At 32.2% G+C, this 26,656-nt stretch overlaps 2 protein-coding genes across 4 annotated transcripts; both read right to left on the minus strand.

Moving 5' to 3' along the window:
- Positions 1-931: 931 nt before the first annotated feature.
- Positions 932-13,014, minus strand: LOC133862369 (cyclic nucleotide-gated ion channel 1-like). The gene is made up of 7 exons (XM_062298158.1): positions 12,618-13,014; positions 11,219-11,600; positions 8,139-8,351; positions 5,038-5,303; positions 4,089-4,200; positions 1,813-2,070; positions 932-1,707 (listed from the first exon to the last, which is right to left on the minus strand). The coding sequence occupies exons 1-7, from the start codon at positions 12,653-12,655 to the stop codon at positions 1,054-1,056; spliced, it is 1,923 nt and encodes a 640-aa protein (XP_062154142.1). The 5' UTR covers positions 12,656-13,014; the 3' UTR covers positions 932-1,053.
- A 1,883-nt stretch (positions 13,015-14,897) lies between these two features.
- On the minus strand, positions 14,898-25,743 carry LOC133857621 (cyclic nucleotide-gated ion channel 1-like). Of its 3 annotated transcripts, none has more exons than XM_062292905.1 (9): positions 24,999-25,743; positions 24,421-24,448; positions 24,333-24,383; positions 23,210-23,642; positions 22,054-22,266; positions 20,007-20,290; positions 19,728-19,839; positions 18,076-18,324; positions 14,898-15,741 (listed from the first exon to the last, which is right to left on the minus strand). In XM_062292905.1, exons 3-9 carry the CDS (start codon positions 24,377-24,379, stop codon positions 15,223-15,225), a joined length of 1,857 nt encoding a protein of 618 aa, XP_062148889.1. In that variant the 5' UTR covers positions 24,380-24,383; positions 24,421-24,448; positions 24,999-25,743; the 3' UTR covers positions 14,898-15,222. The 3 variants fall into 3 exon arrangements, with proteins under 3 accessions (XP_062148889.1, XP_062148880.1, XP_062148894.1); XM_062292896.1 differs by having other exon boundaries at positions 24,421-24,514; XM_062292910.1 differs by lacking the exons at positions 24,421-24,448; positions 24,999-25,743 and having other exon boundaries at positions 24,333-24,401.
- Positions 25,744-26,656: the final 913 nt, after the last annotated feature.

Below are 26,656 nucleotides of genomic sequence, written 5' to 3' on the forward strand. Positions count from 1 at the left end.
ATCCACAAACAGTGCCAATCCCACTCCATTGAAACCAAAAGCACCCAGGCCAGGTACTTTCCCACACCAATTCCCACCAGAAAAACTAAATACCCAGTATTACAAATCCAAAGAAATTGTCACATGCATTATTACAAATTACAAAGAAAATTAGACAAACAAACAACATGCAACAACATTACAAAACCGGTTTTAGACTTTAGGTTTTAATTATTATATATATAATATTATAAAACCGGTTACCATTATCTGGTTACAGTTATTTAATTTGCGGTTAGCACTTAATAACCGCATCACTTGTACACCCCTAATTGATAATGGATCGGGATATTTTATAGAATGGATAAATCTTGCTTGCATTTTACACATTGTAATATGTTGATAAATGATTGTTAATATAATACTCTTAAGATCATTTACAGATTAAGGATAAGCTTGGAATTACGTTTTAATTTGATAAAAATTTGTAGTGTGAAATAAGTTCTGACCAATGTTGAAAGTTCGACCCTCGAAGTCAAATGATTGACACAAGACAAAATAGGGTAATTAGGGTTCATATGAATGGTTAGGATTTTTAATTAGCCGCATGATCGATTAGGATTCCAATGTAAGCCTAGGATTTTCAATGTAGTTTATGTCTAATATTAAATTATGATTTGTAGTGATATGGAGACTAAGATGTTCGGGTTTAAGATTATGCGATCGAGGTAAGTAAATGCCTATGGAACGAATGAACTCATTAATTCATTTTGCAACTTCTTTATTTTCTCGATAAATGAAGAGACTTAATTTTATACAGGCTGCTTGAGATGTTTTAAACATACCGTTACTCTAATATTTGATGTTGTGAGCCTTATGACTTTGGGAGAAACTATATTTACAAATGATAAATGTATTTTGGATAATTGACCAATATGTATATTGTGGATTGTCATGTACGAATGGCAGAGACAGGTAAAGTATACATATTTGACCTTATGGTTTAGAGATTTATAACGTGGCATATGGGCGACACTTGTCTTTACACACTTCATTAAGGAATTTCTTACACCCTTATTGTTCTTCAATATAAAATCGGGCTCTGCTGGTTTTTGAAGCAACGTGGGCGGGTGGAATTCTCTCTAGCACCCTTGCCTTCCGTGTGCAAAGTGCATTAGCAGCAAACCGTGAGGCATAAATGGCGGCACCAAAACTTAGCGAGCTGGCCAAAGCATCTTGCAACTTATTCTCCTTATCTGCCCGAAGAGACTTATAGCGGCGCCAGGCTGCCTGTATGATCGAAGCTGCCCAATTCCTCCATTGATCAGGAGAGTGACGTCTGCAAGTGTCTCGAAGTTGCTTGCCACCGAGCTCGAACTGAGAGGCTAGAAACTTCAAGTCCTCGGCTTTTAGAGCAAAGGCTTCAACTTCTGTAAGGGCTTGGACCGTTCTTGTTGAGATGGGAAGATTGGATGAGGAGTGGGGATCCATAGCCCAATTAGTAATAATTTCTTCGCCACAGAAGTCACCGGCCTTACGATATTCAGATTTGAAGAAGCCCGTTCTTCCACCATTGTTTGTCGTGATCAATAGCGTCCCTCGAATGATGAAGAACATCTCATCAACTCGGTCTCCCTCCCAAACAATGTAGCTTTTCTCTGTGTAGAACACCGGCATGAAACGGTCACACATTGAATCCAACAGTTGTCCGTCCATCTCTGTAAAGACCTGCATGCACCTTAAATACATCCAAAATAATTAATAAAAATTAAACTGCTTTTTTATCGCATGTGTCTCAAAAGGGATCGAGGAGGAAAAAGGGGTGGAACTTACACTCCTTAGTAGTGGCCCACCCATATAGCGCTTAATCTCCTTTGTAATTTCTGTGGGAAGACGTGGGAGAGGATTCCTGGCATCAACATCTTTCCCTTCTTCTATCATGCGTCCTACGTGGGGCATGACGCGCCGCATTATATTGGGAGGGAGCTCCTTGCTCTTCATCCACAACTCTATCTCTCGCTCTTTAGCTTTCTTTGTCTCCTCTTTCTTTTTATTATCCAACCACATAGACAGCTCAATCTTCATGTAAATCTGCAATGGGACCACTTCAATTTATCAAATTCTACTCACAGATTATTATTTATTTCAAAACTTGAGAATGTAAAAATATAATCATTTAATTAATATTTTAAAACATAAATATAGTTTTTACCTTCATTTCGCACAAATAAATTCTCTAGCTTATAATTAACAGTAATTGAAGATAAAAATAAAAAATATAAAAAAATCATTAGTCGTTAGAAGGATTATTAGTGATCTTGTTAACAATTTCATAACTACAAGACTCTGATATAAAAATTAGTTTATGTTCAACTTTCGTAATCCTTTGATAAAAGAAAAATAATATAATTAAATACATAATCTAAGCTCTAAAGGGGGAAAGAGCCTTAAAGATATCATCTTAAAAGGAACCATAGTTGATAATCGTAATCATGGAAAACAAAAGTCCATGTTAAGGAGTAATATATCTCGAAGAAAAGAATCTTAGACCAAAAATAAAGGTGTTTGAGTTTATAAACCTATAGTACTTGGGGATGTAAACGAATAAGTTACTTAGGAATAGATTTAGACTTAGACTCTGTTGCGTGAACACAAATAATCGAGTCATACTCATTTAAACTCGGCTCAACTCGCATAAGCTCATATAAACTCGTATATCGATCTTTATTTTTTTATAGTATTATTTGAATTTTATAATGAGAACATATTAATTACTTTAAAAGATAAAAAGAAATTTCTTTCCTAATATGATAAATATAGATTGAATTATGATTCTTTTGAGTATTGATATAGATATCTATATGTGTGCACGCGCGCATACTATAAAACATACATATAGACTTGAGATTGGATTGTTTAAGATTCAAGATAATTTATTTGATTAACTTAAATGATAAAATTTTAACAATAATTAATTAAGTAATGATTAGTATGAATTTACGAGAAATAAACTATCATGATATTTATTTTATTTAAGGCAACAAAGTCATCTTTTATGATTTTTTTTTTTAAATCCAATTTTTATTAGGTCGAAACAGGCTGTCAATGAAATTAGTTCAACAATCTGGTTTAAAAAGTTCGTTCTAAATACTACATCACACGTCTCATTCAAATGAAACATTATTCGTTCAACAAGATGTTCCTGAGATGGTCGAACGATGTCTTGGTCGAATTTTGTTCGACCAAGGGGGCCATTGCAAGTCTTGTTCAAATGAGATTGCAGCTGAATGCTTAAGGTTTCATATAATGTCTCGTTCAAACAAGACTTAAGCTGATCATTCGAACGAGATTGTAGCACGGCATTTTTGTCTTTGGTTTTTTTTTCAAGGCTGTGACCCAATTTTTTTTTATGCTTAATAAAGACGGCATGGCTGTCCAGTATGTTGTTTTATTAATTTAATTTCTATCATTAAGAATTAATGCTCTTCTAAGCAGAGTTTTTCTTTAGTTTTCTTATAATTCCTTGAATTAAGTTTTTAGATTATGGAAGAGTTTTGCATTTTGTGACGGGTTTAACTTGCAACCCGCTACGCCACGATGCATCAATTTAACTCAAGCAATCACTACAAAAAAAAAAAAAAAAAAAAAAAAAAAAAAAAAAAAAAAAAAAAACCGGTTCATGTATAAATGCCCAAAAAAGTTTTTTAGCATTTATTTTTTGGCATATTAGAAGGGCAGAGTATTGGCGTTTCCGAAATTGGTTTTCAGCAACTTAAAATAAACTAATGTTTCAAGAAAACAAAATCATGATAAGGAGGGGCACCAATGTTAATCTTAGAAAAGGAAAAGAAAAAAAAATTCAAATAACAAAATAAGATAAAAGGTACGTAGTTATATATAAAGATGATGATGATGAGTAAGTGTGAACAACCATATTGTTTGGTTAATCTTCAAAGTTAACCTTTTAGATGACTTATCCAATTACTTAACATGTACATGCTGTTTCTACTATGCGTATAGAAACCATCTTTATTGCTCACACACAAAATTCAATAAATACGGGAGTGAATCTTTAAAAAAGATATATTTTATATATGTTGAGCACCAACCTGCAAATTTCCGATGAAGTACAAAACCAGTAGCATTCCAGTGATCGAAATAGAGGCTGCAAAGCAGTTTTCCCAAAAACTCGGACTTGTTTTAAGGTTTTGACCAAGAGAACTGAAAAAATTGGGGCAACAATTACAATGTAGAAGTAATTATTAGTATAAATTAAGACTAGAGCTGGCTAGCTGTAGCTAGGTAGGGCTCAATATACACAAACAGACGCCAAGATCATGACCCCAATAACACTTACATGTGGCTCAACAAATATTTAATTAAAATTTAGTTAAAAACCATATTTATTTATTTTAGCTACTAAATTTTTCAAAACATTTTTATTTGGTTTAACATTTTAACTATTCACTTTCACTTTTTCATTTAAAATATTATTTCTTTCTCTACTTTCCTTATTTCCAAATAACAGAGATAATCATATTGTTTTTTTTTTTTTTTAATCAATATAAGTTATAGATTGTTCAGTTACAGACTTGCAGTGCTCAGCAAATCTTTAGCTATTTTATTGAGCGGAATGTGAATTTTTTTTTCTACAAATCTAGCCAAAATAACTATTTTGTTGAGCCCAATATGAGTGCTCAATAAACAAAGAGCATCATCTAAACAACGAGAGCTGTGTATATTTTAACGTAATTTCATGCATATTTGAGCTAATTGGCTGAACAAGGATTGCTCCTCTTCTTCCTTATTTATTTATTTTTTTTACTATTTTCTTTTGACTACGACAAAACAAAACCATCTGAAAAAAATGCTATCATGCAATATAGTCTTACTTTAGAACAAAAAAAAACAATATAGGAGCACTGGCAATGGATATTGCACGAATTCCTGTTTTATCATATTTTGTTTTCTGCATGGATGATATGTTTATTGATGACAAGGATATAAAAATTGTACGTTGCGGAATTAATGATAAAGATAGCCTAACGATGTGCATACCTCAAATTTTGTAAGCCCCACCAGAGACAGTATGCGAGCTTTTGTGGAAAACTTATAGACAGTATGCGAGATTCAACGGCTTGAAGGAATATTCCAAAATAAGCATCGTGATCATTTGGTGGATTTGCTGGCGGCGGACAAGTATTCTGATCAGTACATCTAAAAGCACCTTGGCTACATCCGAATCCATTAGGCTTTTCAAAGCACCTTTGCCAACAAGCCGTCTCTCTTTCGATAGAAAGAAAGTACCAAAAGGCACCCAATACCTACAAGACCAGCATATATTAGGGTTTTAAGCTCAGTAAATTTACAGATATCCTAACAAAAAATAAAGTAAAATAATAAAAGAATGTAAGAAACTCTGCAGATATGAGAGAAAATATACTAGAACCGGTCATCATATCAACTGATCAATAAAAAAAGGAAAAAAAAAAAAGAAAAAGTACTCAACACTTATACGTACACTAATAACGTACGTTGTATGTGTTTTCGAGGTACGTAGTTGTACCAAAATGTATAATCCATGTAAATGCAGTGACTGACAAACGAAACAATGGACAATTAAAATGGTAATTAAATACTACTTTTTCATGGATATATATGAAGTCTTTCTACAAGAAAAACTCAATACATGCTGCATGTAGTGCCATTGACTCCGATCCGTTAGGACTGAAATGATTAATAGATTCAATATTTGAATTGATTTATAGTGAAAGAAAGTGATGGTAAATTTTAAATTGGCTATAATTTTATTGTGGATGTTTTATAGAGAAGTCAAATGCAATTATAGGAAACCAATAGAGCTCTTGCACGTTAAATCAAAATAAATGGAGTGCAATTATAAATTTTTAGTAAAATAAATTGTAACTAATAGTAACTTAAAACAAGTCATGAGATGGCAAATATCTTATGTTCAGTGGAGATAGTTTTATTTTCTCATGATAACCTTCCTCGTGCTAATAATTACCCTTTGGGCTTAGCCTAATTATACAAGGAATATATAGAACTCCTAATAGCCATGTTATTAAGTACTGTTAGGGTAAGATTTGGTTTCCAAGTCTTACTGTAATTGGGATTCACATGTCTATTTAAAGAAGTCTTATATACGAGAGCTTACACTCTTTGATTACAATTTAGAATTGAGTATGTAGAAGTTGACAGAGGTTTGGAGAGCAAACCCTAGCCACCAAACACAAACTCAAAATCTTTCTTGAAGTCGAAATCATCAATGTATGTCATTTCTTTCATGAATACACATTTTTTTTTTTTATTGAAAAAACTGGTGCATTGTTAATCATGAAGCTCGACCCCAGAGATTTTTTTCGCTGCTCTGGATGTGATTATTTGATGTGTTCCAAACTGTTTTGGTGTAAGTCTAGGTTTAAAGTTGAAGTCGGTCTTAGGATATGGTTTAATAGCTTGGTTCAAATTAAAGAAGAGAATAGCTCGTTTGCAACTTCAATTGTATGGCATTCGAATTGAATGAGGTAATTTTTTTCAAAGTTCAATATGCAAGACATAATGCCTCGATCACTAGCATGTTCAAAGGGTATTCAAATGAGAACATAAAAGGAATTTCAAGAACATGTTCCAGTATGCCTCAATCGCAGTCAAGATTCCAGGCCCGTTCGAGCCAGGACTTTAAGGCATTAGATTTCAAGATCCAGAAAGGCTCTATCACACACTGTTCAAACAAATTTGGTTTGAGTTGTTCACAAGGTTTCACAGGAAGCCCCAATCGCCATGTTCGATTTTCGTTTGAACACCGCTATGTGATTTTTGTGAAAATTTAGCTCCCGTTCAAACGATACTTAATCTCATTGAAACTAAACTGCGCAAACTATTTTAAATCTTAGCCGACTTACCCTAAACTTTAGGTTTCTCCCCATATATATAAGCCTCATAAGCCACGATTTTCATAAGACTTGGATGCTATTTTTTCATTATTCTTGGAGAAATTTCTAAACACATTTGAGCCTTCAAAACAATTTATTCTTTCTCCTTTTTTTGTTCCAATAACCAAAACACAGAAAAACTTTTAGCCACCAGAATTTTGGGTTGTAGCAGACAAAGTTTGTTCGTGAATGTAATCATTGTAGAAGAATACAAGAGTTTCTGAAAATACTGCGATCGATGGAGATGAACGGGTATAGTTTGTTGGGTTTGCATAGTAATTCTTTAGTTACAAAGTTTTGTAAGTAGATCAATTTATAACATAAATCTTCTATAGTAAATACATTTGGAGTTGAATGGCCTGCATAGTGATTTTACTTTTGAAGAGTTACTAAGATTCAAAAGGTTTTCACCTCATCTCCAAATCTTTATTGATTTTATTTAATGTTTTGTTGGATTGTGGTGATTTTAACTGTGGTGTTTGGCTTAACCATTGATGTAATGATGTGTTTAATATTCTAAATTGTTACTATTGGGGGGTTTTTCATTCACATGTTAGAACCTCACAGTTTAAACTTGTGTAAACTTGTAGGTTTATCATAAGGACCTAAATGGACCTCAGACAACCTACTATGGATATCCACCAAAGCATCCGAACAAGCTGGTTTCCATCTCCAAACTCCATTCCTAAAAACAGAATTAACCTTTGCATCCAGATGACTTTGAGAATCATAAATGACTCTATAACCAAATTTATCAAATAACACTCCAAGAAGATGCCAATGATCAAACCACAAATGGATATTTAGACCATCACCAACCTCAAACTTCAGGAAACCACGAGCTAAATTCCTCATCTTAAGAAGCTTCCTCCAACACCAAAAACAATTTTGGGGAATACTAACACTCCAAAAGCTCTTTCCCTTTAGCATATACGTATTTAATTAGTTATAATTATATATACATTGATATAAACTACTCTCACAATGCATGATTTTAATTCATTAAGATCGATTCAATTTGAAATCCAAAATAACTTTATCTTAAAAAAAACAACGAGACCTTGATAAAATTCCAACACTTATAAAAGCATAATTGAAATAAGCAATGGAAAATTCAAGATGAGGAAAAATTTCATATTCGTTTTGTCTTTTTGGAAAAATAAAATAAAAAATAAAACCGAATATGAAATTAGTAATCAAACTTACATGACTTGCAAGGATATACAGGAAGAAGTTAAAAGCTGCTTCAGCCGGTACAATCCTAACACGTTGGAGGCCCGACCCGGTAAGTATCTTCCGCGAGCGGTGGATTCGCAAAACTCTTGGTACATATTGCAAGACAACAACAGCAGTCAAGAAATCCCTTGTGTTAAAAAATTTAGAGCTTGTCTTCACTGATAAAATTTTTGGAATTAACACCTGCACAAATTACAATGATCAAGTGTCTGTCTGTAAGACATTTTTTAAATGGATGAGATTTGATTGTAATTCAATATAATATTTTATAATTAGATTTGATTGTATATGTATTTAAATTGGGAAAAGTACACATAACCCCCTCAAACTATCATTCAATTGTCAATGTACCCCCTAAACTACCAATTGTGTCAATCTCCCCCCTTAAACTACCAGAAAATGTCAATGTCCCTCCTAAGACTAAAAAAAAGACAAAAATGACCCTAATTTTTTTTTAATAAGGCAAAAATGTCCCCATAAATACAAAAAAAATTAAAACTAAAACTAAAAAAATTAAATAAAATTAAATAAAATTAAATAAAAAACGAAAAAAAAATATTTAAAAAAAAGAACTAATTTTTTAATTTTTTTTTAAAAAGTAAACAAAAAATAACTGATTTTTTTTTTTTAAAAAAAAAACAAATGAAAAAAATAAAAAAGAAAAACCAGTTTTTATTAAATTAAAAAACGAAAAATAACAAATTTTTTTAAAGAAAAAAAACAAAGAAACAAAAAATAACTGAAATTTATTTATTTATTTATTTTAAAAAAACAAATAAAAAAAACCAGCTTTTATTAAATTAAAAAACGAAAAAGAACATTTTTTTTAAAGAAAATAAAACGAAAAAACAAAAAATAACTGAAATTTATTTATTTATTTTTTAAAAAATAAAACAAATGAAAAGAAAACCAGTTTTTATTTAATTAAAAAAACGAAAAAGAACAATTTTTTTTTTAAAAAAAAAAAAGAAAAAAAAACTGAAAATTATTATTTAAAAAAATAATAAAAAACAGTTTTAATTTTTAATTTTTTTTTGGAATAATTTTTTGTTATTTTATATTTTTTTAATAATTTTTTTTTTAATTTTAATTTTTTTTTAATAATTTTATGAAGGGTATTTTTGTCATTAGGGGGACATTGACATTTTCTGGTAGTTTAAGGGGGGAGATTGACACAATTGGTAGTTTGGGGGGTACATTGACAATGATGTGGTAGTTTGAGGGGGTTATATGTACTTTTCCCATTTAAATTTGATTTGATTTTTTAATTTTAGGTAATCAAAATTGATTGTATTATATTTAAATCTGATTTGATGCAATCTCCACATGTTATATTTGTATCAAGAAAAAATACATTTTATCATTACTAAAGTTTGACAACTTTTTCATTTTTGCCTTTAAGGTTTAAAAAGAGAGAATGTATCCTAATAAAGTTTTCGAAATTTTCAATGTAAGCACTCTATTAGCCATTTCCATCTACTTTGATGAAAAATGGCTCACATATTGTAACGATACACTCCAACGACACAATATTGTCCGCTTTTGGCTCATCCGAACCCGACTTCTCAATAGGTCACCCATCGTAATACTACTCCCGCATAATTGCAAAGTTCTGATAGGTCCGTGGCCATCAAGGCTTCAAAACGTGTTGTATCAAGAAGAGTGCGAATATGCATATAAGCACATCCTTATACTATATCCCTAGATGATGTGGGACGTTACATATATACCGCACGTACATTTTTTGGTACAAAATTTCCAAAATGACCTCAATAAAAAGAATGAAAAAATTGGGTGGTTTCAGCCACCTCCATGAGCCGCACCACCCCCATTTCGGTCAAATGGGGGTGGATCGACCACCTTCATTCCAATCAATGGGAATGGATCGGCCACTCTCATTTGGCCCTTTGGGGGTGGCCGAACCACCCCAATGGGCAGTGGGGGTGGCTCACCACCCTCATTCCTGTCAGATGGGGGTGGTCGAGCCACCCCATTTGGCCCATAGGGGTGGCTATGACCATCGTTTTTTTTTTTTTAAAGTATGGGTATTTAGGTATTTTCAATAATTTTCGTTAAAGAAGTCAGAAATAATTAACAGAGTGCTTACCTTGAAAATTTCGAAAACTTTGTTGGGGTTATATTACCGGCCACTTTTTAAATATCGAAGGCAAAAGTAAAAAAGTGGTCAAACTTTGAAGGGATAAAATGTATTTTTTCCTTTTTATTATTATTACGTATCTTATATAATTCTCCTATAAATATAAACATTTTGTATTGTAAATTTTATCAAGGAATAAGAGCATAATGTGATTTTTAGGATTTTAACCTATATGTGGACGTAAATCATAGACGGAATCATGTAAATTTTTGTGTTGCTTCTTTCCTTTTATTCCACTATTCAATTTTACTTTTCATTCGATTAATTTTTGTTTCTTCAGGATGTCAAAGCCTTCGTCTAATGCCAATGTTCTATCCCTGGCTCATGGATTCTTATTTTCTCCCTTTTCCCTAAGCGTCGCCCCTTCTTTTTTCTTCCTTCAAGTCAAAACACCACATATATACCATATTTGTATTATTCTCACTTATCCCAATTCTACTATCTCATTAAGGAATAAATGCATAATATGGTCCTTAACACTTTAACGTACATGTGAATGTAAGTTATAGACCAAGTCACGTAAATATTTGCATCTCTATCATCCTTTGTATTTGTTTAATTTCTTTTATTTTAATATTTAATTTCATTTTCTATTCAATTAAGTTTTTCTTCACTGACAGCATATCATTATGATGCGAATATGGGGACAAATAATGTGGTATTATATGCCTCTCTTACACTTTTTTATTAGCATTAACAAGAAATAATGTGTTTCTTTTATATATATGTTAAATAAAAAATGCCACTATTTTAGAAAAGTAGTTAATATTATCCGGAAAAAATCTCCACAATAACAAAAAGGATCCAAAGCAAGATTCGCAGTCTTAACCTTAAAATAACATTTGCAAATTAAACAATTCAAATTCCAGAAGCAGAGAAAAGTGTCCCTTACCTGTGGGAGAGGAAGAATAGCGAGAACGTCAATTACGAAGTACCACGAGAAGAAGTACTTATACCGCTTTGTTAATCCAAGCTTACGAGAGTCTTTATCGTCGATGTAATGACAAATAAATTGCAAACTGATGTTCAATAGATTAACGAAATCCGTGACATATCGTAAACTATAGGCTATGATCTTTAATCCGTTATCCAACCGCCAGCACTTGTTATTTTCAACTTTTTTAATGCTGATTGGAAGGTAAAAGAACAAAGGATCCATTGATACTGCAATTACACACGACAATGCAATCATCATATTCCACCTTCGAAGCAACCGCCCCTGTGAATCAAGAATTGTTTTTATTCTTGAATCATCCGATCCATCATCCTGATCCCTGAACACAATATATATATATATATATATATAACAAGCAAAAAATCAGGTTAATGAAATATCTTTTCACTTTCTCCTTTCAACTCATGATGTAAATACTTCTATCCTTCAATATAATCTAGTTGCTTCGAATTTGCCTATATATCTTTCAGGGTTTGGAGTTTTTCAAAAAGCCATGCTACAAGTCTTTTTTTTTTTTTTTTTTTTTTTTTTTTTTTTTTTTTAATGTAAATTACTTTCAAAAAATATTTCTCATATTTTCAATGTATAGTGTAATAAAAAAAATGAGTGCTTAATTAATTCTGCTTTTACTACAAATTTTATTACAAACTGATATGACAACTCACTTAATAGTACTTATCATATTAATTACTAAACAATTAATTGTAATGATCAGACTCTTCACACTTATTTATTATATTCATTTCTACATATTGACCTAAAATATACGTAGTACTTATCATATTAACCTAAAATGCCTACCTAGTCAAAGATAATTCTTTCTGACAAAAAAATAAAAATAAACGCTAGATACTAAAATTTTATCTAGCTAATATTTATCCAATAAAAATGGTATGACACTTTCGACTAGTAATTTGATTAACTAGTATTAAATAAAAAATTTAATAATTAACTTGAAGTGTCCCATCAATAATATTGGTCAATTATAAAAAATAATGAAGGATACTGATTATTAATAATTAGTTTAATTATTACATCAACTTCGTGCAGTACTACAGTATATATATATATATATATATAAATAGTGGTTAAAATCACATTAATTACCATGATAAAGAAGGAAAGAAAATTTTGATGATAAATAAAGTTAATCAGGTTCCGTAAGCAACAAAATATTTGCAAGATGCGGAAATAGTGCCTAGCTTCCGGTCACATACAAAATCCTTTTGAGTTTAAGAAATATGTTTACGAACGAAGATAATAATCATATCTATGAGGAAGAGACTATATATACAGATAAGTTAGAACATAAGAGAAAGAAGTAGAAGATGCTAACCTCATCCCTTTCTCCAGCCGATGCCAATTATAACTCATAACTAAAGCTTCTAAACGTTTGATACAACGTCCTAACCCACCAACTGCTATTAGAACGGCAAAAGTACTATGAGTTTAGATTCCTGAAAAACTGAGAAACAGTTTAGACAAACACCACTTTTCATATATTAATCTAAGTGCAACCTCGCAGGTTGTGAACCATATATATATGATTTCTTTCAGGGCAGAAAACGTTCGTGGGACTCGGCAGTCTGCAGCACAGGGAGATGGGGATCTTGCCAAAGCAAAGAGTGGCAGAAATTGGCTTTGTTGTAGGATTTAAGACTCTGCATCCTTGAAGTCTTTCTTTTTTGTTTTCACACGCATCCCTCCAGACTAATTTCTCGGCAACCGATGAAAATTCAACATTCATTCATTCCAAAGTCAACACAACCGATGAAAATTCAACATTCACTCCCTCTCTTGTTATAACTGTCAAAAGGTCCACTTGATCAAAAGAACTGCAAAACATTGAGATTTTCACCCATGATAATAGTTGCTAATTCAAATACTTGGTAAAAATGTTTATTTTAATTACTATATTTTTAGATATATTCACTCTAATTGATTCTCTATTTTATATTTTATTTTATTAAATATTTTTTTAAAGAAAAAATTAATATTTTATTGATGTAATGTGCTAAGAAATATTTAGCCAAACGTGGCTACTTAGGTAGCACAAAAAGTATTTTTACTAGTCTGCTTGAAAAAAGAAATTTAATAAAATAAATAAATCTCATATACAACTAATATCTATTTGACTAGTCTACGTACGAAGATGCTCAGGCGGCTATTTCACGCTTCGTTCTCACCTGGTAAGTGCTACACGACTATTTGCTCATTACGTACGCGTGACAAGAAACGTACGTCATCCTTTCCAAAAATATGTGGCCAAGGAGAACATGCAAGATCCAACTCCCTAGGGTTTCGGTGTGAGAACATTCCGAACAGGTTCCCTTCTCTTTCCAGTCATTTTCCCTACATGTAGGGAACAAAAACACTTTTTGCTTCCCAATCAAAAAATTTTCCACAACAGCTTCCTTTTATTTTTCCCTATATCATTAAAATAATATATATTATTTTATTCTACTTTACTTTATTCCATAAACTTTTTTTTTCTCTTTTATTTTACCGTCTTTGTCTTCTTCCTCTCTCGCCTGTCACTCTCGCCACTCTCAACTCTTTCTCTCATCTCTGTCACTCTCGCCTCTCTCGTCGTGGGCTACTGGTGGACGCCGGAAGGTGAAGGCGCAGTGGCGCGTTTGGGATGCCAGGTGAAGGCGCGTTTGGACTGATTGGGGATTTTTTTTTTTTTGTGTATTTTGGTGGTGGTTTCTGGTGGGATAGGGTGTTGTGTTTGGATTGGGTTTTTGTTTGTCGTTGATGGTTGATTGGTGGTGATGTGGTGGGTTCCGACATGGAGGAGGTTGGAGTCGATGGGTTGTTTGATTTTGAAGGGTTGAAACCTGTGGGGGGTTTGTCCGGCTACTGGTACATGTTGGAGAGGAGGATCATCGGCGAGATCATGGGTCGGTTGTGGAGGTGAGAGCACCGATCTCCGTGGCGGCACACGCTGATGATCCGGTGGCTTGGGCTCGTCGGTAGGTCGGCAGTGACTGTTGCGAATGACGAAATGGGAGAGAGAGAGAAAGTGAGGCGTGTTGCAGAGAGAGAGAGAGAGAGAGAGAGAGAGAAGGCATGCACAGAGAGAGAGAGAGTGTGTATTTTTTTTATTATTAAACAATAGAGTGGGAAGTGAACAGTTCTTCCCAATGCATTGGGAAAAACTGTTCACTTCCCAGGGAATGGAAAAGGGAAGGGAAGCTACTGTGGTGTAGATTTTTTAACTTTTTTAAAATTTTCCCTAAAATATAGGGAAGGGAACCCATATAGGGAAGCTGCTAGTAATACTTTGACAAAACTCCTGCATATGTATGACGTACATAAATTAGCCAAAATATATATAAAAAAATAAAATAAATAAATAAATAAAATCTGTTGATCGAGGAGGCCGCTGACATCACTCCAGTGACCTCTTTCTTAGCGATTGCAATATATATCTGGGTAGTCAAGTAAAAAGTCCAAAGAATAAAGAATAAATAAATAAAAAGATAAAAACTAAACCCAACATTAATTGAATATATATAATTATGGGCATATACTCAAGAGTTGTATTTTAGAGTGGTAAAAGATTATCTCTAAAAAAAAAAAAAAAAGTGTTGCGGAATTGATTATACTCCTGTTGTGCTGTATTTCATTTATAGCTAGACAGTAAAAATATACAAAGATAACTTCAAGTATTTGCGCAGTTACACTGAATAGAACTGAAACAAATGAATAAATACAATTAAATAAAGATATATAATACAGCATATACAAATCAGTAAAAGAAAGAGTCGTTATCTGGCCAACAGCTGGGACTAATCTTTTATCAATGCGAGTTTGAATATCTCTTCTATCTCTTCCATTATCAGATATCAGCAGTTGAAGCTCATCGATGCTTATCTTCCTGGTCGGTAGCAATATCGACAGTGTCTGAAACAAAGGACTTGGGAGCTTTTAGAGTTTCAATAGGAGTGAAATAAGTTGCCCGAGACATGTGGCTTGTTATGATCTGCTACTCTTAACTCAGAAGACATTTCAATTTTCTTCTTCCCCTGATCAACCAACTGGAGAGACTTTTCATTAAAGCGCCGGAAAGCTGCTTTTACAGCGGAAACTGCTCCAATACGCCTGGAAACTATAGTCCTCAAGTCGTTGGCCATTAGAGCAAAGGCTTCAACCTTTGTATGGGTTTTCGCAGTTTTGAGAGAGATTGGGAGGTTAGATAAGTTGGGTAAGGCGGCGCAATCCAACCCCCATTCTAGAAGTTCTTCTCCATAGAAATTACCTTTCTCAATACACTTAGTGCTTCTCTCACCATTATTGGTCGTGAAGTTCCATATGATGCCTTGCGTTATGAAGAGCATCGCATCAAGTGGTTCTCCCTCCCGGACAATGTAGCTGTGCTGGTCGTATTTCACTGGCTTCAGATTGTCGCAGATCAATTGTAACACTTGGTCACTTTCTCCTTGAAGCTGTGGCACCTATCACAAACAAAAAAGGAGAAATGAGAAGGATACTGTCAAGTAGGAAATGATTTCGTGAAGGCGTACTGGAATTCATTGTCAAGAAATAAATAATTAAATTAATTATTGTTTGGTGATCGATTTTAATTTTTTGGACAATTGATAATATTTGTTATTAGAGTAATGGATATGAGTTCAAATTTCTCATTTTAATTAAATATTTTGTGTATTTTTTAATTTACTTTAGCTAATAAAAGAAAATTCAATCATTTAATTAATATTGTATAAAAAATGTGAATGGTCTTGAGCATATATGTCTCTGAGAATGCATGGCTTCAGACTTGCGGATCATGAGGATATTTGCATAACAATTTTGAGGTGATTTAGGAGGTGTGCGCTCTTTCATATTTTTAAAAAGTCAATCTTGTAGACAATTACTTGTATATCCTAATTCCTAATTCAAGATTATTTGCATGCCAAATGTCCAGCGTTGGTGTTAATAATTAATATGTCGTTTCATATGAACGGTTTGAATTGAACAATTCGTTTTTATAATTAACCATTTGGAAAAATTTTACTTATAACCTCTAATCTTTCATCACTTTTGCATAAAAGGTTCCCAAACTTTAAAAAGTGTCAATTTAGGGTATCTATCTTTCAATTTTTTTCAATTTCAACTATTCATTTTAGAATTTTCTGTTAAATCCTATAAAAATTTTCAAAATACCCTTCTTTTTTTTTTTTTTCCTTTTTCTCTATTGTTAAATAAAATGTTAAAATATAATTAAATTATTTAATAAAAAAAAAATATCAGCTTAAACTTTTGAAATAAGTGGTACATGGTTTTACATGGTATGAGAGCAAAGTTCTTGAGTTAAATCTTGTCTTTGTCATTCACTTTTATTTTCATTAAATATTTCATGTATTGGGTCTAAATTTTTAAGGGAACGTTTAAATCCACACGTGACTGAAAATGCTAGAATATTAATTAAATCAATATATCAATAATTTCTTATCTATTTAAGTTTTTAGGATAAGTGTAATTAAAATATAATAATTAAAAAAAGAAAAGAAAAAAAGAAAGAGACTAAAATCTAGTTTGTTAGCGTGAAAACAAATTTTAAATTCAGGCCTTCAAATCTTCCATGCAAGCGAACTATAACTTCAAACTTTGATAGTTAATTCAGTTGAAAACATCTGTAAATTAAAGAAGACAAATGATTGTATTTAATTGAGTTTTCCTCTATCTCAGCCAGGTTGCCGTGAACATTCCATTTTCATTCACTTTTAACTATATATATGGTTGTAAATGCAGCAATAACTGCATTATACGGTTATTAGATAACTATATTTACATCATGCAGTTATTAACCGCTAGCTATCTGTGCGGTTATTAACTGCTATTCCCATATGAGATAATGCAACTAATTAAATGACGCTCTACTTGAGACATCCAAATATAGAACGTCAAGCAAAGCCCCTGTCTTGGTGTCTGACAGGCTTTGTTGATGCTAAAGAAGAGCATGCACACACACACACACACACATATATATATATATATATATATATATATATATATATATATATTGAGTTGCTAAAGAGCAACAGCCAGCTTACTATTAATTACGATTTTTCCAATCATACAAATTGATATATACATATATGTTTCTATGTCTATGTGAATCTAATATAAGTCATACCATGTGTAATTTGAGAAATATATATATGACATCAATTGACATCATCCATGCGTCATGTCTACCCATGATTAAGATGATAAAAGAAAAAACTTTAATAATAGATGTAAACCGTAAACCCGAAAGTTTACTCTATGATTAATCAAATACAAGTAATTAATAACTAATTCAGAAGCTGCACCTTGGGTATCAATTCTATTCCATTAAAATTAAAAACATATTTACCACTACTTAGAAAAGCACTTGTCACACTTGTACTGTTACACCAAAATGACTATTCAATATTATAATTGGAGTGATCCTTAAGTCACTTATAAAACCTAATCTCATATTGGGCCTTACCTAGTAAGGCACTAATGTTAGACATCATTCACGCAACACCTTCACCATCCACTTACCTAATGTGAGACTTAATTATCTTTTTAGGGTGTCATAATCTTTTCTACTCTGTACCATTTGTCACGATATTACTCCAAAATGACTACATATTATAATTGAAGCTTCTTATGTAGAATCACTTATAAAATTTATTCTCACCTAATAACGAACAAATGTGAGATTTAACATCTTTGCAACACTTTCACAATGCACTCAACTTATCAAAAAGAACAAAAAAAAAAAAAAAAAAAAAAAAAAAGGAAGGAAGGGGACTCACCTTGTTTAGCATTGGCAAGCAGATATAGCGCTTAATCTTCCTTCCAAGTTCACAAGGAAGATGAGACAAGAGAGTATGTACATCAATATCTTTCTTTTCTTCCAGCATGCGTTGAACGTTAGGCATGATCTCCTTTTTCATACTACTAGGGAGCTTATTTCTATCTATCCATAGATCTATTTCTCGTTCTTTAACTTTCATATTTTGTATAATTTCTTCTGACCTTTCAGTTGCTAACTGTCTATACGTCTGTTACATGACAAGTTCAAATCATCAAATTATATTGATAATCAAGTACAATTCATCCTTAAATCTTAGGTTGATAAGAAATGACAAAGATAATAATTATTTAATCAATGTTTGAACACCTAAATATATATATATTTAATTAACTCTCTTATCATTATTATTATTAATAACAATAGATAGATAGATAGAAAAATTAGTACGTAGCTATCAAATTAAATTATTAATAAATTTCATAAGTAAAATGAGTTCTACAAATGTACAATTAACTTGGACATAAAGTTAAGTCCATAGAGAAATTTTCAAGTCTCATTAACTTTTGACAAAACATAAGCAACACAAATATATTACATAATCTAAACTCCAAAAAAAAAATATATATATATATATATACTCTTTATACCCTTTAATTTTGTAGTATATAAGGTACGTTGAACTTTTCTTGCCGGCCAGTTCATGTCTTAACGTCCCTCATAACTTTGCACAATTAATTGAACAATTATGAAATTATAGCTGTGATACGTATGTACTATGTACGTATATAGTGCATGTCTTCTCCTCAAACAATAATATTTGATCTTATAGTACAATCTTTGTGAAGAAAACTTCACCTATATATCTTTAAAGCATTAGATAGTATATATGGAGAGAAAACGGAAGACAGGAGTGAAGAAAATAATTTTATTCAACAACCAAAAATAAAGTAATTAAATTTGCTACCTATAGTACTATATATATTTAAAAAGGATATTTTATATTCTCTTATATTTAACAGTTAAGACGTTAAATATATACTTTTAAGCATATTAATTAAGAAGTCTTACAATTATTATTTATATGACGTGAAGCCAAGTCAATTTCTCAAAAAAAAAAAAAAACTATTAATTAAAAGAATTATCAAATAACAAAATATTATGAACGTATTGGCATCTTTAGGGAAGTTTCGTGTTGTCCACAGTCCATAAAATCTCTGCCCATTTCCTGTCATTATATCCTAATTAGAGAGGTTGGGGTACTGAAGCTATTACTCAACCCTGCTTAATTAAGGCGCTTATAGTCCTTCCACGTGTCTTGAGATTGTTAATTTAGACCCCTTTTGTTTGATATACCTATGGTAACGTTCAAATAGAGAGTTCTTCTCCTGTCTTTTTTATTAAAAAAATAAATAGATAAATTTTTTCTTATGATTGGTACAAAAATTCTTCAAAGCTCCCGTTTAGAGGAATCGTCCCGTACGTGCATAACGAGTGCATGCATGTTGTGTCCTTCTACATGATCGACTACGTACATAGTCTACATATATGTATCTATATAGATCGAAACCATCTATATATATAATGCTGTACATATATAAATATATAATCAAGCACCCTAAAGCCTAAAACAGATGTTGATCGAGCGCCTACCTGCACATTTCCGATGAAATACAAGAAGAGTAGCAAGGCAAGGATTGAAACAGAAATTGAGAAGAAGTTTTCCCAGAAATATGAACTCGTTTGAAGGTTTTGACCAAAAGAACTGCGAAAATTGGAGAAAGTATCACGTATATATGAGATAGCAATATATATCACAATAATACAATATATATGGTCAAAGTAAAGGAAAAAAAAAAAGAAGAAGAAGAAGAGAAAAGAAAAGAAAGACTATTGTTGAACAACAAATCGAGTGTATGATCATGTCCAAACCTCAAATTTCGTAGGCCCCACCAGAAACAGTAGGCGAGCTTTTGTGGAAAATCAGTGGACTCCAAATTACCGGATTGAAGGGCTCCAAGAAATATCCCAAAATCAAAGAACGTTGCGTTTGGTTTTTCTATTGGCTGGCAATAATCATTCAAAAATGCGAGATCGCTTAAAGGGTGGTTGCAGTTAAAAGAAGTTGAAGTACATCTAGTATGATTTTTACAGGCTGTGTGCCAGCAAGCCGTCTCTCTTTGGATCGAAAGAAAGTACCAAAAGGCACCCAGTACCTTATTAAACAGCCACAAGTCATGTAAAGATCAGTAAATTCTGCTGATATCCTATACACATAAGAAATTAACAGAGAGAATGTATATTGAATGATTTTCCATATTTATAAAAGCTCGAAATCAAATCCAACACAACTTCCTTTGGATTGGGGATTTTGAAGTGAACTTTTTCGAAGTTGTAATTTATAGAATTTCAAACTTCCAAATCCTATATTTGAAATTTACATGAAAGAAGTTGTGCTTGTATAATTGCTAAATCCCATATTTAATGATAAATCCCATATTTATATTTAATGAAATTTAATGATAAATCCCATATTTATCATTAATTATTATATCATCATAATTGCTCTTTATATTATTACCACTACAGTTTATGTTATCACCACTGTCACCATGGCATCACTACTATTATTATCATTGTTATATGAGTAATGTTATTTAGTACATAGACTGTTATACGATATATGATAGTTATATAACTTGATGATCTAATAATAAAAATAGCCAATATTGCATCAAACTTGTAAAAAAAAAAAAAAAAAAGAATCAATGACTGATTTTCATTCTCACGTCTCCTCAATTATATAACAGTCATTTAGCATTTTACTAAATAGTATTACGCTTGTTATAATTACTACATTAATCTAATTTCTTAATTTATAACTATACTAATCCAATAGTAAAAATTTAAATCGATGGTTTTGAAATTCTAACCAATTTACAACCCATCATTTTGAAAATTCTAAATTCGATCTTTCTGATTTTTCATCCAAGTACAACATTAATCGTGTGTTTGCAAGACCTCATTAATTGGAAAAATTCTTGAGAAGGTTTAGGCTAGCTTGGTTTCTTTCGACATAAAACTTTTTTATGGAAAAAGATTTTCCCTATTTTTAGGTTTGGTAAAACTGTAAAATCTTGGTTAAACCAAAAACATTTTCGGTTGATCAGAAAAACCTCATTTAAGCTGCGTAAAATGATTTCCATATTTTTTTTTTTTTCACGTAAACCATTTTTCGAGTTTCTGCTTCTTCTTCTCAACCCATAGTAGTACCCAACGACCTCCTTCTCGCACACACTCTCTTGTGATTCATTCCTCGCCCCCGCTGTCGGCAGCCAGCAACATCTATCGGAGTTCTCCAAAAGTTACTAGTTGCTACTGCCAATAGTCATTGACTCCGTCCGGCCGTTGTTGCCTCTACCATTACAATCAATGATTTTTCATACGAGTCAAATGCTAAAAAATGTTTACAGCTAAAATTATTTTTCTAAAAAATGATTTCATTAAAAGTACTTTACATTTAAACAAACAGAGCCTTAAGTAAATCGGAAGAAAAAGCCTCCAAACGCTCATTTGCTTAGAGTATCACTTCATGCGATGCCAACTATAGAATTATTTAGGAATTTTATTATATTGTCCCAAACTTTGGTTGTTCTTGAAGGGGAAGGGCTTACAAAGGAGTTTCTACATAGGGCTTAGTTCCCACATATATACTTCCATGCATTCTCGATCATGTCAAAATCTCACATTTTAAGTTTAGACTTAAGAGAGGAGAGAAGGTGTGTAGTAGCATGGATATATATGTACGTAGCATGCATGTGCGCAATGCATGCTTATGATTCATCTCAAACCTAAAATTTTCTAGAGAAATCCAAGGAAAACCTTGACAAAAATCCGACACTTCTTGAAGAAAAAATGAAATAAGCAATAAAAATTTATGTTGACGTAAAATGAATATGATATCGATAATAAAACTTACATGGCTGGAAAAGATATAGAGAAAGAAATTGAATGCAGCTTTAACCCAAACAATTCTAGTAAGTTTGCTGGCAGTCCTGGTAAGATTCATCCATGATATGTAGATTCGGAGAACTCTTGGTATGTATTGGAAGAAAAAAACACCGTTCAGCGACTTCCTTTTGTCGAATTTTTTTGAATATCTCATTTCTGAAAAAATAATTGGAAATAAAACCTGGAGAAAACATACAACCGAGTGTAAGATATAGTTATATAGGACATTGTTTATTCAAACCAGAGATCTGTTCCTCATAATATTCCAGTCGAATATAATTAATTAAACATCCTTAATTGATATCTTTTATATATCATATTACATGGCCTCAAGTGCTTGGGTATATATATAGTGACGTACAATTTGCAAGTAATGCAGAGTGAGTAATACAAGATATATATATATATATACTTAATTGCCTTTTGGACGCTAGCTATTGAAATTCCCGTGATTTGTGCCACAAATATATCCAAAGGGTCACAGTACGTATAGAGACAAATGGTTAAACATATATCCACAACCCACATAGACGAGGCATATTAATGATTAAACATTCATAATTATTTAATTAATATTTTAATATCCACAACCCGGCCATATATCTTCTGTTTACCGTACAGATTAAATCAAATTTTAAGGTTACATGAATTTTTTAAATTATAGTAATTAAACTCATTCTAATTACCAATTTGAAGAGAGAACAAAAAATGTGTCAATAATAGTGAATGCCACATAATATAACTAAAAAGGTAATTTGAAGATCGCTTGGGTAATATGATACGAGAAATGATCCCTACACTCATTTCTCACAACAGCCCCACAACAAGCTAACTAATGTGGCTGGTAATATTTTATTATTTTTTTTGTTTTGTTTTCTTTTCTTTTTGTAAAAAAATAATAAAATATTACCAATCACGTCAACTTGTTGTGGGACTGTTGTGAGAAATGAGTGTAGGAATCATTTCTCAATATGACACAAGTTTTTCTGCAATTAGGCGAGAAGTAAGACGAAACCAAGGAAACATATATATAATCTGATAACAGGATAGAATCCTGGCCTCCTTGCAGTTGAACTTGAAATAACATTCGCAAAACAATTTAGAAGTAGAAAAGTGTCCCGTACCTGTGGGAGGGGAAGAATAGCGAGAACGTCAATTACAAAGTACCGCGAGAAGAAGTAGCGTTTTGCTATTTGTCGAGGATCATTAACTACCATAGTTCGTCCAAGCTTAAGAGAGACCTCGTCAATGTAAGGACAAATAAATTGCAGAATTATATTCGACAGATAAATCAAATCCGTGACAGATCGTAAACTATAAGCTATGATCTTCAATCTTTTATCTAACCACACGCACTTTTTATCTCTATTGACGATAGGAAGGTAAAAGAACAAAGGGTCCATCGATACTGCAATCACACACGACACTGCAAACATGATATTCCACATTTGAAGCAGCCGCCCCTGTGGGTCAAGAAGTGTTTTTATTCTTGTTCTCTTTCGTCCTGAATCGTCTCCATCAGTACTATTGGAAACTTGTCCCTCGATATCTTGATCCCTGAACACAATATATATAACAAGAAAAGAATATTCAAATTAATGATCGATACGTACATCTTTTTACTTTAATTCTCCTTTCAAGTCATGATGTAATAGAGGCACCATGCATGTATATGGGACTTGTTTTTCTATTCTTCAATCTAGTTGCTTCGAATTTGCCTGGCTTTCAGGCCGGGTTTGGAGTTTTGCAAAAAGCTCCATGCTACAAGTGTTTTTTTAATGTAAAATATTTTTCTTGACCTTTCATAATAAGTGGAGACAGAATAAATCGTCCATAATACTATCATAATATATCCATTATTAAATATGTAAAATTTAATTTTTAATCATAAAATAAATCATTTTCATTTAAGTTGGAATGGATATATAAGATCGTAATCACGAGGGAACGATTTGTTGAATACATGACTAGCCGATCAAGGAAATCAACTCTTCCCGATAAGAAAAAAAAAAAAGAAAAAGATTTATTTTGAACAACGTTTAAGAGATTGGTTCAAAGTTGGGCTTGGCTGGTGGACTTGCTAGATAGGTACAGGAGAGAGGCCGAGCCTTCATATACCTTATTAAAGCCATAAGCACTATAATAATAATAACAATAATCATAATAATAATGATGATGAAGGATACTGATTGTTACTCATGTTTACAATGATAAGTTAGAACACAAGAAGAAGTAGAAGATGCTGACCTCATCAAGTTGTCTTGCGCATGCAGATGATGCCCACGGTAACTCATAACTAAAGCTTATAAACGATACTGTTTCAAAAAAAAAAAAAAAAGCTTATAAACGATACAACGTACGTCCTAATGCACGACCACCGAATTACAATTAGAACGACATTATAAGTATGAGTTTAGATTCCTGAAAATCTGGAAAACAGATTAGAGAATTAAACACCACTTTTCATATATTAATCTAAGTGCTACCTCAGAAAAAAGAAAAACGAAAAAAAAAACAATTTAATTAAGTGCAATATATATATATATATATCTCCTATCTACTGCTATAATATTTTTTTCTTTTCCTTAAAAAAAAAATTAAAAAATTAAAAATTAAAAATTAAAAACCCAGCAAGGCGGCTAATTTAAACTTCAAAAAAAAAAAGAAAAAAAAAAAAAAGAAAGAGAAATCACTAGTTGCAGCAGATAAAAAAATAAGAACAATAATAATAATCAACAGCAAATTCTCATCAACACGACAACCCAATGTTAATTAAAAAACACACTGCACAAGAAAAAAAAAAGAGACAAAATTTACTTTTACAATACCTCTCAAACTTAATTCTCTCAAACCTTCGATCTCACATTCAACCATAAGAAAAAAGAAAAAAGAAAATGCAGAGCTTGAAAATACCGAGAGGTAAGAGAACTGAGCCTGAGAGACTGAGATCTGGCTGTGCATCCACCGTCTGTCCACTGGCTTAAGCACCACCAGCACCAGTAAACACTTATCACTACCATGAGTTATTTGCTCTTATTTTTCTGCATGCTCTAAATCTTTAATATGATTTTTCTTTGAAATTTGAGCTTTTCTAAAAGAAAAATCTGAATATTTACTGTGTAATCTGTGTTTGATTATGTGATTTCTTTGAGATGGTTTGAAGACAAATAGACAACGAAAATTCATGAGAGAATTGAAGCACAGCCAGAGGGAGGGGAGGCGTGAGGTTGAAGAGAGATATAAAAGATAAGGACAAGAAATAAGGAGAACCACCGATCAGTTTTTTCCTTTTTTTTTTTTTTTAAAAAAAAAAAAATGAAAAGATGAGGGGGCCAGGGCGTAAGGGCGTGGGACCGTGGGTGGGAGAAAGAATTGACTCAATAGGCAGTAGCCTCAATTGAATGGATTGTAGAGGCTTCAAGTAATTGAGTGAGCGGAAATACTCAGACCAAGAAAACAGGGACGCTGAGAGAGAAACTGAGAAAATAAAGCAAATTGAGGCGGAGATTCGAACGCTCAATCGGATCGAATGTTCGGAGGGGAGAAAAATCCAGGACTTCCAGCGAGATCCGATGGGGATTCCGACGAGGTCGCTGGCTATGAGACTGGGAAAGAAAAGGCTTACGGACAAAGCATGCACGACGAAAGAGACACCAGGACAGAGTCACAGAGAGAGAGAGAGAAAGAGAGAGAAGAGAAATGGAGATGCTTCTGGAATAAAGCAAAAATAAATAAATAAATAAAAGGTAAAAAAATTAATATTTTAATTTTAAAAAAAAAAAAAAAAAAAAAAACTGTTGTGCGTCGTTTTTATATTAAAAAAAAAAGTAATATAATGTTCTAAATTTTTCTTAAATTAAAAAAAAAAAAAAAAAAAAAAAAAAAAAAAAAATTGAATATCTGCGCTAGCGGTCTTGGAGATTATAGAAACAGTAAAATGAACCTGATAAAGTAGCTAGAGGAGGAGAGCAAGGGAGACGGGGAACTAAACAGAGTGGCAGAAATTGGCTTGTAGGATTTAAGACTCTGCAACTGCAACTAATTAATAAACAAGAGCAACTGTCACGGTTATATATATATAGATATACATTTAATTTATTCGTTTTCTTCAAGTCAATTTTTTTGTTTTTTGTTTTGTTTTTTTGTCATGTGGGACAGACATCCTTTAAGTCTTCTTTTTTGTTTTCCTCACACGCATCGAGAGTAATTTCTCGGCAACCGATGAAAATTCAATATTCAAAGTCAAGTTAGCCATCGAATGTTAGTGCAGAAAAAAAAAATGGAACTTGCCAACTTCCCAGAAAAATAAAATGTAATTAATTTGCTAATTGACTAAAACCTCGACATTGCAATATACATTATGCCATTACGGGGATCGGAGTTAAGTAAAAAGTAAAAAATAAATGAAAAGATAAAGAGTAAACCCAACATTGAGTATAATTTTCCATCTAGTTGACTTATTCCACCGTTCGATCACCTTATTTTAAGAATAAATATCAGCTCCGATCCTCTTCGTATTAAAGCATGATTTACAAGTAGATGGAATTATTGTAATCGTACTTTTCGGTATA

The sequence above is a fragment of the Alnus glutinosa genome, chromosome 1 (genome assembly GCF_958979055.1).
Source record: "Alnus glutinosa chromosome 1, dhAlnGlut1.1, whole genome shotgun sequence".
NCBI classification, from domain to species: Eukaryota; Viridiplantae; Streptophyta; class Magnoliopsida; order Fagales; family Betulaceae; genus Alnus; species Alnus glutinosa.